Genomic DNA, 13,116 nt, shown 5'->3' on the forward strand with positions numbered 1-13,116 from the left:
TCATGTTTCCCAGCTGAACTTAAAGGTTATGACCCTCACTTATATTTCAGACCATCTTTCAGAAGTGAGCCTAAGCTTGGGAAAAATGCATGTCAACATAATACCCTCAAAAAGAAAAAAAAAAAAAACCTCACTCTCGAGTCTCTCCTACCTTTCATTTCTTTTCTCAATAGTGTCTTTGGAGAATGGTTCGGCTGTTGCCCGATACCATCAACAGCATCAATTTGGACAGAATCCTTCTGGACATCCACATTTTCATGAAAGTCTTCCCCAAAGAGAAGCTGAAGCAGTGCAAAAGCGAATTTCCCATAAGGACCCTAAAGACCCTGCTGCACACCTTATGCAAGTTAAAAGGCCCCAAGGTAAGTAGCAAGAGCAGCTGGTCTGGGGGGCTTCAGAGCATACTGGGCTAGAGCACCACCTCCACGTGAACGTGCCGACTCCCATCAGATCCTGGACCACCTCACGATGATTGACAACAAGAACGAGTCTGAGCTGGAGGCCCACCTCTGCCGAATGATGAAGCATAGCATGGACCAGGCTGGGAGCAAGTCTGAGAAGGAAACTGAGAAGGGCGCATCAAGAATAGTGAGTGGGGGCTGGTGAGATGGCTCAGTGGTCTAAAGCACCTACTTAGAACAAGTTTAGCAAAGCACAGGGACCACGGTTCAGTCCCCCAGCACCACATGCCAGCCAGCCCAGCCCCCTGGTGAGCTGAGCTGGCCACACACACACACACACACACACACACATAAATAAATAAAATTTTTTTTAAAAATATTAAAAAAAAAGAATAGTGAGTGGCCTGCGGCAAAGGCTGGGTGCAGGGTGGTGGTTTCCCCAGAATGGCCCAGCTCTGCAGTTAGGTCCTGGAGATGCCTCTGAAGGCCAAGGTCAGGACCAGGGATTGGCCTGCTCAGTCTCCTGCTGTGGGGCTCTAGCGCTAACGACCTTGTATGAAAGCCCCGAGAAAGGTTTCTGTGTGTGTGCCCAAGGCATTGTTCCCTAGAAACACCCACTGTGGGTGCTGTTAAATTGGGGACTAAGAGGGCCGGGGAGATAGCTCAGTGGAATAAGCACTTCCCTGGCAAGCGCAAGGGTCTGAGTTCCAATCCCCGGTTCTGCAAAAAAAAAAAAAAAAAAAAAAATTGGGGAATAAGGGGACAGTTGCTCTCTCATCTGCTGCAGCTAAAAAACCTGAAACCAAGGGCATTCCAACCAGAGTGTTGGTGTTTCTGCTGCACTGTTACTTGCAGGGACGTATCAGTGAGGTCCAGGTTTTGAGATATCGAGAACCATTGGTTCCTAATTAATAACTAAAACAGCTTTCCTAGCATCTTTTAATTTTGCAGGATGAAAAATCATCAAAGGCCAAAGTGAATGATTTCTTAGCTGAGATTTTTAAGAAGATTGGCTCTAAAGAAAACACTAAAGAGGTAAGAGTGAAAGGACTGAAGCAAACAGGGACCTGCTTTGTGGGAAAGCGGCACTAAGGAATATCCCTACCCTTCCTTTTTCTTTTTTTTTTTTTAACCAGGGCTTAGCAGAGTTATATGAATATAAGAAAAAATACTCAGATGCTGATATTGAACCATTTTTGAAAAACTCCTCACAGTTCTTCCAGAGTTATGTTGAAAGAGGCCTTCGGGTGATTGAGATGGAGAGGGAGGGCAAAGGCCGGATTCCCACTTCCACAGGTATGGTTTCCTTCTGTTGCTCCAGGAGCAGGCTCAGGCCCTGACCTCCCTGGGTTCCATCCACAGGACCCTTCCTGGTGTTCTGCATGAGCTTGTGCTCAGTAAAGCCCTTGCCAGATCTGAGGTCCTGAACCATCTGACTCGCTGGACTTCGGGAACCTCGTCAGCAGTCTCATGCCACCAGTCTGGTGCCTGAGGGCCTTTAGGCTGGCTCCCCACCTCTGAGCCCTAGGATCTGACCCCTCTCCAAGACTGAGTCTTTCTTGAAGACTGTTAAGTAGGATAGCAGGTGTACATGTGGGCATAACATGTTGCACCTGACCGGGATAGGGTCTCTTCCATTTCCAGAGTTCTTTCAGGTGATGGCCAACACTTGATATTTTTGGCCTAAATAATACATTTGTAACACCTGCAGTGTGATCCCTGAGTTGGTTTCATATCTGAGAATATTCAGACCTCCTTTGCTGCATTTTACATTATCTCTTATTCCTTTTTCATCTTACATCTATCAGGAATTCTTTCTCCCTAGAGTAATTTTTTCTGTTTTCCATAAAGCAGTTTTTCCACCCACTACCTTGTTTTTTGTAAAAAGTAATACATTTTCATGGAAATCAGGTTTTTGTTTCTGGTGCTGGAGATCAATTTTGGGGCCTTGCAAATGCTATACAATTGTTCTACTCACTTGCCCTTTGTCACAAGTTCAGTTTTGGTGGGGTTTTTTTGTTGGGTTTTTTTGTTTGTTTGTTTTGTTTTTTTGTTTTTTTTTTTTTTTTTGCTTTTTGTTGTTTTGTTTTATTTTGTTTTTTGCTTTTCCTAGATGATGCATTTTAGGTTTTTTGTTCTTTTAACTGCTTCAGTTTCTTGTGTTATTGGATTACCCAGTGCTTTTTATATCATCTTGGTTCAGTTTTTGTGATTTGTATGTATCCAGAAATTATCCATTTTCAGACTGTATCTTTATTTTTCCTGACTTCTCTTCAGCTTCTCTAGTTCCTCTGTGGTTTCTCTTTTTTCTGTCAGCTTGTTCTTAATTCCTGGAGATTTTCTTCCTCCTCTTCTTTTTGCTTAGTTCTTAACTTTTCAGGTTGTTTTAATTACTTTCTTTTTGCTAAGACTATGGTATAAGTCAGTGCCAAAAGAAACAATCGAAGTGAGCCCAGAGGCACAGAAGCATCTCACATTTATTGAGGGCTAAAAGCAGGCTAAGGAATGTGCATAATTACTTGGGTGAACACAGACTCCTTTCTCTGTGGACTTCCACCATTTGCCTAACACTAGGTTTGCACAAATGTGAGCTGATAACATTCCTAGCAAGAGATCAAAGAACAGGGCCCAGCAGGAGAAGCTGTTATCCGCAGCCTTGAATCCAAGTGAGAGACAGCAGCTCTCCTTGGGTGCTCTGTAGTGCTCCTTGCTCCCTTGGGACATTAGGTTTTTGTCTCATATCTATATTTCCATATAAGACAAAATATCCAACACCCACAGGTTACAGGAGAAAAGGTTCATTTGGGCTTCCAGTTTGCAGAGGTTTCAGTTTGTGGTGGCGTAACAGGAGAAACAACACCATGGCAAGCAGGAAGCTTTCCCAAACTCAGCACTTTAAATGCCCACATTTCATGCTTGATCCTTTTGAGACATTTAGGAAGTAAAAGATTTTTTGCTGGGGTTGGAGATACAGCTCAGCAGCATAAGTGCCTGCCTGGCAAATGTAAGTTCCTGAGTTCAGTCCCCAGTACCAAAAAAAAAAAAAAAAAAGTTATCTTATGTTATTTTTCTTTACCTCATCTTGTAGCGGTTCAATTCTGAGCCCCACAAAGGAAAAACCAAACAACAAAAACAAACAAAAAAAAAAAAAAAAAAAAAAAAAGTTTTCTGTGATTGAGTAGTGTTGCTCTCTCCCTCCCTTGCTAGAATGTTGATTGCCTTGACAAGTTTCAGCTGCGCCAGTGCCTGATGCACTCTAGATGTGTGTGTTGGCTGCTTCAGCTCCTCCCCTGCCCTGGTATTCTCCATAGGCTTGAGCTCTACACTGTCCTTCCTGGGTCTGAAAAAAGAGCTTTCTAGCTGTGGCTCCTAGTCCACACGTGGGCTGCTTCCACACACTTAACATTCCCCAAGCTTCAGTTGGGCAAGGACAGTATATGTACACATAAGAGTAGCTGAGGTGCTTTGGATATCCTGGTCAGCCCTAGGATTACTGAAATCCAGCTTTTTGCATAATGGGGTACAGACTTACATTCTCCTCTTCTGGATCTTGTTGAGTTCTTAAAGTGCTCATCAGGCTTATCTTTCAGAGGATCCTTAATCCCCACTCCAGGGGAAGACTTGTGGATTTCTTTTTTTTTTTTTTTTTTTTAAATTTATTTGTTTATTTATTTATTTGTGTGTGGCCAGCTCAGCCCACCAGGGAGCGGGGCTGGCTGGCATGTGGCGCTGGGGGATTGAACCGCAGTCCCTGTGCTTTGCTTAGCTTAGCTTGTTCTAAGTAGGTGCTTTAGACCACTGAGCCATCTCACCAGCCCTGTGGATTTCAAGTACAGTGGTAACATTCAAACTCCCAGACATTTTTTGAATTTTGACACCAGAAATTGAACCCAAGCGTTGTTCAAACAGAGTACATGCTGTATACCTCTGAGCTACATTGCTAGCCCCCAACCCATGGGGTTTTTTTCCTCTCTTGTGGCACTGGGTATTAAACCCAAAGTCTTCCCACTAAGCTACTTCCCTAGCTCTTTATTTTTTGAGACAGGGTCTTGCAGACTTGCCCAAACTGGGCCCATATTTTCAGTCCTTGCAGAGGGCTCACTTTATGGGTGTGCACCACCAATGGCCGGCTTCCCCCCCCCCCCCCCGGGCGCCCCCCCCCCCCCCCCCCCCGCCCCCCCCCCCCCCCCCCCCCCCCCGGAGATTTTTATTAAGTTCGGCCCAGGCTGCCCTGAAGTTGTGATCGTCCTGCCTCAGTCTCCAAGTAGCAGGGATTACAGGCATGTGCTGACATAGCTCTAGGGGTGTGTGTGTGTATGTGTGTGTGGTTGAATGTTATTTGTGGCCTGAGACATGCCAGGCAAGTACTGTGCCACTGAGGTACATCCCCAGCTAGTTCTTAATTGCTCTTTCAGGTGACAGGTAGCCTAGGCAGTCCAGGAGTGAGGTACATCTGTGTAAATGTTTTCCATGCATCTTCCTCCCTAGGCATCTCACCTCAGTTGGAGGTCACCTGTGTGCCCACCCCTACAAGCACAATGTCCTCCATAAGTAACACAAATGGTGAGGAGGTAGGACCATCTGTCTATCTGGAAAGACTAAAAATCCTCCGGCAGAGATGTGGGCTGGATAACACAAAGGTAATACTTTTTGTCCTGCTGGCCCTGAGGGGGTCATGATGCGGGGGTGGCAGCTCAGCCTTGACCTGCTCCCCTGGCCTGAGACAGTGTCCCCCTTCTTTCTGCAGCAAGATGACCGGCCTCCGCTGACTTCCTTGCTCTCCAAGCCCACAGTGCCCCCTGTGGCCTCCTCCACAGACATGCTGCACAGCAAGCTGTTCCAGCTGCGGGAGTCCCGCGAGCAGCACCAGCACTCAGAGCTGGATTCCAACCAGTCCCACTCCGCGGGCACAGTGCCCTCCTCCTCCTCCTCTACCAACATCGATGACTTGAAAAAAAGACTGGAGAGAATAAAGAGTAGTCGCAAATGAAGCTGCCACCCTGGCTCCCTGCAGCTTAGGTTACTAAACTAGAAGCCCTCATAGTATGGCGTGGCCACACAGGTCGAGTGTGCACAAAGTGGCTGGAGGTATCGGCCAGTGGAGGAGGTGACGTGGCCACCCCAGGTCCCCAAGCACCCACAGCCAACTGTGGATTAGTTAGTGTACAGACTTGTAAACAGCTGTCCCTCAGCACACACTAGTGTCCATGGCCTTTTTCTGTTCTTTTCTTTTTTTGACTGGTCATTTGTAAAATTGTCCTAATCTTTCCTAGCTTTTAACTATTAGAACTCTTTAATAGTTTTTCTTTGAGTTTGTGATCTCTTCTCCCTATAGCCCTGAAGGGTCACTAAATTCTGTATGAATGCATGGCATGAGGCAACTAATTTAAGAGTCTTTTATAAATAAAGTTTGCATTAACTATACCTGTCTCTCAAGGTGTTCCATACCCTGGAGTGCTGGGCCACTCTGTCACCTGATTTGGGACCAGGACAGAGCCAGTTCTAAAAGGTTCATTGCTGCCTGTGGACTCCTAACTCCTTCTGGCTCACAGACATGGAGCACCTGTGACTCACTTGGAATGAAAGACCTGCTCCTGTTTCCCGTGTGTGCTCTAAGGAACACGGAGAAATCCCTTCATCCTCCCATTGTGAGCTTCCAGTCGTCCTGTCTTCCATTCCCTGGACAGGGTGGCCAGGAACTTGAAGATGACATAGCACTGTGCAGTTCAAGTGCCCAGGAGAGTGCGCCCATCATCGGCTGGGCTGCATGGACGTGCATCCCACAGCACGTCCACAGGTGGGGCTCCTTCCTGGAGGGACTAAGAATGTGCTTTTTCCTGCCCAGTGACGTGCATCTGTTTGGATCCAGACTAGAAGCTGCTTTGCATTTGATCTGCAGGAGGACCAAAATGTGGACCAAGGATTCACCTCCAGAGTACAAGCTCTGGGCCCTACCTCCGTCCACAGCCAGAAAGACTTTAGGCTGAGCGCTTGTGAATTCCACGGAGACCCAGGGAAGCATGACCCTCGCAGGACCTTCCCAGCTAGAGTTCAGGGAATAGAGCTATGGAAGGGGATCCTCTCTGTCCACCTCATCCGAGCCATCAGAGATAAGCCTGCCATTCTCTCTGGGTGACCCAGGACAGGCAGCAAGTTTTCCTGGTGGGGAAGGTGGTATTCAGGCTGCAGGACATGGACTGAGTTGGCACAGCTAAGCCCAAAACCCCAAGTGCCCTGAGCTGACCTGTGGCCAGCGATGGGGGAGAGCAGTCTGCAGGCCCCAGGCACTTCCCAGGCAGCTGTGGATATCCACCAAGTCTGGTTACCATCTCCCATCAGTAAGGCTCTGTGCAGCCGAAGTACCACAAGCACACTCAGCTCCACTTTGGACCTCTTCCGCCCAGCCAGAACCAAGGACAACAGAGCCCCATGTCCCAGCTTCTGTTCCCTTCTGTACTGAAAATGGGGAATAAAGGATGCTGGAGAGAGTTAAAGAAAACTGTTGCTCCCTTAAACCCAGTAGCTGCAGGCCCTCATCCATGAACAGTCACCACATGGCATCTGTGCCCACTGACCTGGGATGCCAGCACCCCTGTGAATGCCCTGTCACAGATTCTGCTGGCTCAGTGCCATAAATCAGACACACCCATGGGAATGGCACCATCCCACTGTACTCACCTGACCGTCAGGCTGGCCCTGGGCAAAGCTATACTGTGTCCCACAGGGTAGATTCTGCCAACATAACCTTGCAGAATGTGCTAGGCAGGGGGTTAAAGCCTGTCACTTTGGGGAGTGGCTGGGGAGATGACTCAGTAGAATAAGCGCTTCTGTGGCAAGCACAAGGGCCTGAGTTAAATCCACCAAAAAAAAATCCTGTCACTTTGCCAGGTGTGGTTGTGCACACCTATAATCCCAGCATTTAGGCTGAGGCAGAAAGGTTACTGTGAGTTCAAGACCAACCTGAACTACATAGATCCTGTCTCAAAAAGAAATCCTGGGCCGGGGAGATAGCTCAGTAGAGTAAGTGCTTGCCTGGCAAGTGCAAGGTCCCGAGTTCAATCCCCGGTACTGAAAAAAAAAAAATCCTGTCATTTGTTTTGTTGTATAGTTCTGGTGATTGAACCTATGACCTTCATACTAAGCCCTAGCCTGTTACATTTTATTATGAGACAGGGTCTTGCTAAGTCATTAAGTTACCCAGGATAGGCTCAAAATTAGGATCCTCCTGCCCCAGCCTTCCAGAGTCCTAGCATTGCAAGTGTTCAGCTCTCCATCTGACTTTTTGGGTGTTTTTGTTTGTTTTGAGACAGGGTCTCACTATGCAGCTTAGGCTGGCCTTGAGCTCACTTTGTAGCTCAGGCTGGGCTCGAATGCCCAATGATCTTCTTGCCTCAGCCGCTCCAGAGCTGGGGTCACAGGTGTGCGCCATCTACACCTGACATTTTAATTTGTACAAATTCATTTACATTCCCCTCAGGGCCTATTTCCTGAAAAAACAAATTGCTGCAACCTAAAAATCACTCTTAAGAAAAATTCCAAGGGCCGGCCAAATAGCTCAATTGGATTAGAGCGCCTGCAAACAGGCACAGGGGCCGGGGGTTCAATCCCCAGGCCTGCCATGCCAGCCTTACCCCTGGGGCATGCTGAGATGGCCACAATTGAGACTGGGCGTGGTGGTGCACCTGTAATCCCAGCTCTTGGTAGGCTGTAAACAGTCGGATCACTAGAGTCCAGTCTAGTAGTGAGACCCTGTAGACCCGGTTTCCCTAAAATACAAAAAAAGAAAGAAAGAAAAATTCCAGGACACAACAGTCCCCTGCTTTGCTGCTTGTTGGAGCTGGAAGGAGAAGCACTTGACAGCAGAGGTAACCCTGCACATTGTTCTGGTGTTGGCGCACCTTTGATCCCTGCCCTCGGGAGGCTGAGGCATAGACCCTGTCTCAGAAAACCAGTAACTAAAAAATACAAAAACGAGGTTACTTGAACATGGTTAGTACCCCTGCTGTGCTTGGAGCAGGAACCTGCACCCAAGGGGTCGTGCTAGAGGCTTTTCTCCGAGCCCCTCTCCCCCAGGACTCAGATGAAGGTGTTGAGTCCTGAGCTGACCGAGTGACAGGGACCAGCTTGGGCCATTGCAGGCAAGTCCCAAGCAGACTGCAAGAGGTGGCCATTCACCCCCAGTGTGTCCTCCCTCCCTGCTCTGGGCCCGACAGCTAAGCAGTGGGAGCGAAGGCCTCCGCTGCTATCTCCTACTCTGAGCTCTTAGCTCTGTGACTTTGGACGAACTACTTCTCTAAGCCTCAGTTTGCCCTCCTGCCCCCTATGTGTACAGGCGCCTAGCGCACACCGGGGCACTACGCAAGCCTGGAGCAGACAGGTGCTGGCCGATGCAGTCATTTTTATTGGAGCTGGCATTTCAGAAGCAGCCACAGAGATACTCTGGATGGACTGGCGATGGTCTGCGATCTGCAGCCGGAGCTGCGGCAGGAGCGGCCCTACTCAGACTGCTCGATGACCTTCTGGATCCACTTCTTCAGGCGGAACACGTGTGTGTAGAAGCCGTATTTCCCGTCCCGGTCACAGCCCTCACCCCAGGACACGATGCCCATCTGATACCAGCGGTTGTTGAAGGGGCTCTGGGGAGGAAAGATGGGTTCCAGAGAGACATGTCCAAGGCAGTTCCCATGCCACCCTCCAGGCAACTGACTCTGGCCCCACTGGCCTCCAGCCTGGAGGAGTTACCTTCATGACAAAGGGTCCCCCGCTGTCACCTTCACAAGCGTCCCCTCGCTTCCCTTCTTCAGGCTTGAACCCTTGAGAGACAAGAGCAGGCTACAGAACCTCTCTTGGCTAAGAGCCCAATCTGCACACACAGGACCTGTCACACCCACACTGGCCCTTAACTACTCTCATTTGTGCTGTCAACCTGTGTCCCAAATGAGCCACAGAGGCCAAGCCACCCACTCGGAACCTTCCTCGCCTCCCTCTTCTGCTCTGCTACCTACAACACTCTCCACCCTGCAGTGGGAACAGCTGCACCAAGGCCTGAACTTTTTGTACTAAGCTATACCCCACCTTTTGAATTGTTAAGCCTGAGACTCACTAAGTTGCTAAATTGCCCCCAGCTGGGCTCAAAACTCACCATCTCCCAACCTCAGGCTCCCTGAGTGCTGCGATTACAAATGTGTGCCATTGTCCCCAACTGAGAATGACACAGGAAGTAAAAAGGATCAAAATGCACTATGTATGCGTACCACTTTCTACAATGAATGTGTCTGATTTATTGCAGGCATGTATTGGAAAGGAGGGAAGGCTAGACTCAGAAAAATCAAAGGAGGGGGCCAGGGAGATAGCTAGCAGCATACCTGGCAAGCACAAGGCCTTGAGTTCAATCCCTGGTACCAAAAAAAAAAAAAAAAAAAAAAGGGAGCTGGGGAGATAGTTTGGCAGTCTAAGCACTGTCCTGGCAAGCACAAGGATCCAGGTTCAATCCCCGGCACTGCATGCCATGTGGGCCACCAAAACAGCGTGGTAGTGCATGCCTATAATCCCTGTGCTGGGGAGGCTAAAACAGAAGAACTGCTGTGAGTTCGAGACCAGTGTGGGCTACATAGTTTAAGACTAGCGTAAACTACAAAGTGAAACCCTGTCTCAAAACAAAACAAAAAAAATTAAAATAAAAGCCACAAAAGCCCTCCTGCTACCCTAACTAGAATAGAGGAACACCCAAACATCAAGGTGCTATAGTGTATTTAACTGCGCATCTCATACTAGCTCGTAATGCAACGAGGATGGAAAATCATCTGCTCGATAAAAGAAGCACATGGAATCAAATTTGGAATTGTGATTAGGGAAAATTAGGGAAAAAAGCCTAAATATGTGAATAAATGGATAAAAACTAAATAGACCCATGGATACTATAGGAAACAAGACCCAGCTAGTAAAATTCTCTCCTTAAACAACTGTAAAACAAAACTGTAACTGAATGAAATATCCTCGAACAATTCTGTGCATATATAAAACATCTTGAATCAGAAATCCAAAAATGAAAATCAAATAGGATCTTGGCACAGTGGCCCATGCCTAGCAACTCCAGCTACTTGGGAGGCTGAGGCAGGTAGTCACCAACTTTAAGCCACCCTGGGCAACATAATGGGACCCTGTCTCAGATAGATAGGTAGATAGATAGATAGATAGATAGATAGATAGATAGATAGATAGATAGATAGATATATGCCAGGTGTGATGGTAACCACTGTAATCCCAGAATTTGGAAGGCTGGGACAGGAAGATTGCCATGAGTTCAAGGCCAGCCACATAGTGAGACCCTGTCTTGAAAAATTGGAAAAGAAAAGCTATAGGGAGAAAAATGTGCATGAAGAAACAATTCACAGAAGTTATATGAAATTGCTGAGCATGGTGGCACACGCCTATGATCCCAGCACCTGGGAGGCAGAGGCAGGAGGAGCAAAGGTGACCCTGTCTCAAAACGAAAAAAAAAAAAAAAATTGTATAAAGTTGGTGCATAAACATAGGAAAAGATATCTACCCTCAATTTCAGTTAAGAAAAGACCAAATTAAACTATCATGATGCCATCTCACATGGGTGAGTGAAGAACCCTTCTGCGGCCAAGGCTGTGGGCAGGGGCAGGTGCTCTCGTTCCCTGCACACCAAAGTGCACACGTACAACCCTGATGGAAAGAGATTTGGAAGCAACCAACAGAACCCCGGTTTATCTCCTGACTTCGCACCACCCCCTCTGATTGCTCCAGTGTACAAAACTGTGCACAAGGAGATTCCTTACAGCACGTGTGGAACTGCAAAGTAGCAGCGAGACAAGGCCCACGTGGGGAGGGGAGCATCCACGGCCATTGGGGTGGCGCCGGCCCCGAGATTGATCCCACCACCAGAATGAAGAAAGAGACCTGCGCGGGATATCTGCGTCCTGTCAGCGCACCCACCCAATGTCTCAGTGCTCATGAGAAGGGGGCAAAGTGCGAACAGTGTCTGTACTGCTTCCCTGTGTGTAAGAAATGGGAAAGATAACACACCGTGTGTGATAAGCAATCACAGCGGTGAAATAAGAAACAGGAAGAATAAGCGCGAAGCCAGGGGTGGTGGCGCATGCCGTAATCCCAGCACTTGGGAGGCTGAGGCAGGAGATCTTTGTGGATTTGAGGACAGTCTTGGCTACATAATTCAAAACCAGCCTGCACTACATGGTGAGACCTTGCCTAAATAACAACAATGATAATAAGAATAGGAATAATAAGGCATGAACTAAAGAGAATGGTCCGCTCCCGCCAGGGCAAGGATGGAAATGGTGGGGGATGGAGGGGATGGGGACCAGATCGAAGGGTGGGAAGCTGTCTCTGTCAAGGTAGCACCTGACCCAGCCGGTCTCACTTGTACCACATTTCATGTACCCCAGAAATTAAAAGACAAGGAGCAAAGGAATACAGTCAGAAATTAGGAGGCTCCATGATTTTAAGTAGATAGCACTAGCAAGGGGGAAATTAATTAACCCAAGTAACTTTAGAATACAATACTTTGTATACTCTCAGGAATGACACTAAGAAGTGCTGAACTCAGCTGGTGTGGTGCCTGTAGTCCCAGCACTGAAGCCTGAGGCAGGGGGGTTGCCGCAAGTTCAAAGCCACACTAAATTACTTGGTGAGTTCCAGACTAATGTGACCTACATAGTGAGACCCTGCCTCAGAAGAAAAGTGAAACAAAAAAAGGAAATGCTGAGCTCTAGTTAGGATCCTCACAGTGCTCTGGAGCTCGGGTTCTCAAACTGCTTTGACACTGACCGAGTAAATCTGCTCTGGGTACTGGGGAGCACATTGCTCACTATGAACAGAGAGTTGCAAACAGGGGATCAGATTGACATAGAGTTTCAGTACAAATTGGTGGATTTTTTTCCCCCCTTCAGAACCGGGGATTAAACTCGGGGCGGGGCCGGCTGGCATGTGGTGCTGGGGGATTGAACCGAGGTCCCTGATGCTTTTGCTAAGCTTGTTCTAAGTAGGTGCTTTAGACCACTGAGCCATCTCTCCAGCCCCGGGGATTGAACTCAGGCCTTTGCCCTTGCCAGGCAAGCCCTTAATCTACTGAGCCATCTCCTGGGCCCCAACTGGTAGATTCTGACAAACTAATAAACAGCTGGGGGGTGAGGTGGGGAGATGGCTCAGTAGAATAAGCGCTTGCCTGGCAAACACAAGGGCCTGAGTTCAACCCCTGGTTCCGCAAAAAAAAAAAAGAAGAAAAAGAAAAAACAAAACAAACAAAAAACAGATATGGGCTGGGAGTGCGGGCGCACTCCTGTAATCCCAGCACTCAGGAGGCCAGCCTGGGCTGTCCAATGAGCCCGAGACAGCCTGAACTACATAGCAAGACCCTGTCTCAAAAAAAAGCAGATACTGATAGGTGAGCATCACACTCTAGGATCTAGTGCTGTCCTCTTGAGAGACCTAGAAGCAAGGATAGCCTAACAATAGTGTCACACCTGGGATCCCACAGGCAAAACTGGGGACAAGTTAAAAATAATGACTGATAGTTTTAAATTGGGGTGGGGTTTTTTGGTGTTTTTTTTTTTTTTTTTTTTTTTGTTTACATTAGCTTCTCACTATGTAGTTCAGGCTGGGCTTGAACTTACTTCGTGGGTGGATTTGAACTCACTGTGTCCCCAGGCTGGCCTCAAACTCACGGCAG

At 47.9% G+C, this 13,116-nt stretch overlaps 2 protein-coding genes across 2 annotated transcripts in view; one reads left to right on the forward strand and one right to left on the reverse strand.

Annotated features, from left to right (window-relative positions):
* The window catches only part of Ckap5 (cytoskeleton associated protein 5), a 124,737-nt gene extending 118,912 nt beyond the window's left edge, over positions 1-5,825 (forward strand). Inside the window, exons 37-42 of the mRNA XM_023710577.1 lie at positions 174-362; positions 451-588; positions 1,353-1,436; positions 1,538-1,697; positions 4,890-5,041; positions 5,149-5,825. Coding sequence (XP_023566345.1) covers positions 174-362; positions 451-588; positions 1,353-1,436; positions 1,538-1,697; positions 4,890-5,041; positions 5,149-5,391 — 966 coding nt within the window. The 3' untranslated portion in view covers positions 5,392-5,825. The remainder of the gene's footprint in view (positions 1-173; positions 363-450; positions 589-1,352; positions 1,437-1,537; positions 1,698-4,889; positions 5,042-5,148) is intronic.
* Positions 5,826-8,779: 2,954 nt separating this feature from the next.
* Positions 8,780-13,116, reverse strand: part of F2 (coagulation factor II, thrombin) — a 29,922-nt gene continuing 25,585 nt past the window's right edge. The window contains exons 13-14 of the mRNA XM_004627289.2: positions 9,144-9,214; positions 8,780-9,037 (exon numbers count right to left, since the gene is read on the reverse strand). Coding sequence (XP_004627346.1) covers positions 8,897-9,037; positions 9,144-9,214 — 212 coding nt within the window. The 3' untranslated portion in view covers positions 8,780-8,896. The remainder of the gene's footprint in view (positions 9,038-9,143; positions 9,215-13,116) is intronic.

Source organism: Octodon degus, unplaced genomic scaffold, assembly GCF_000260255.1.
Source record: "Octodon degus isolate 3935 unplaced genomic scaffold, OctDeg1.0 scaffold00018, whole genome shotgun sequence".
Taxonomy (NCBI): Eukaryota; Metazoa; Chordata; class Mammalia; order Rodentia; family Octodontidae; genus Octodon; species Octodon degus.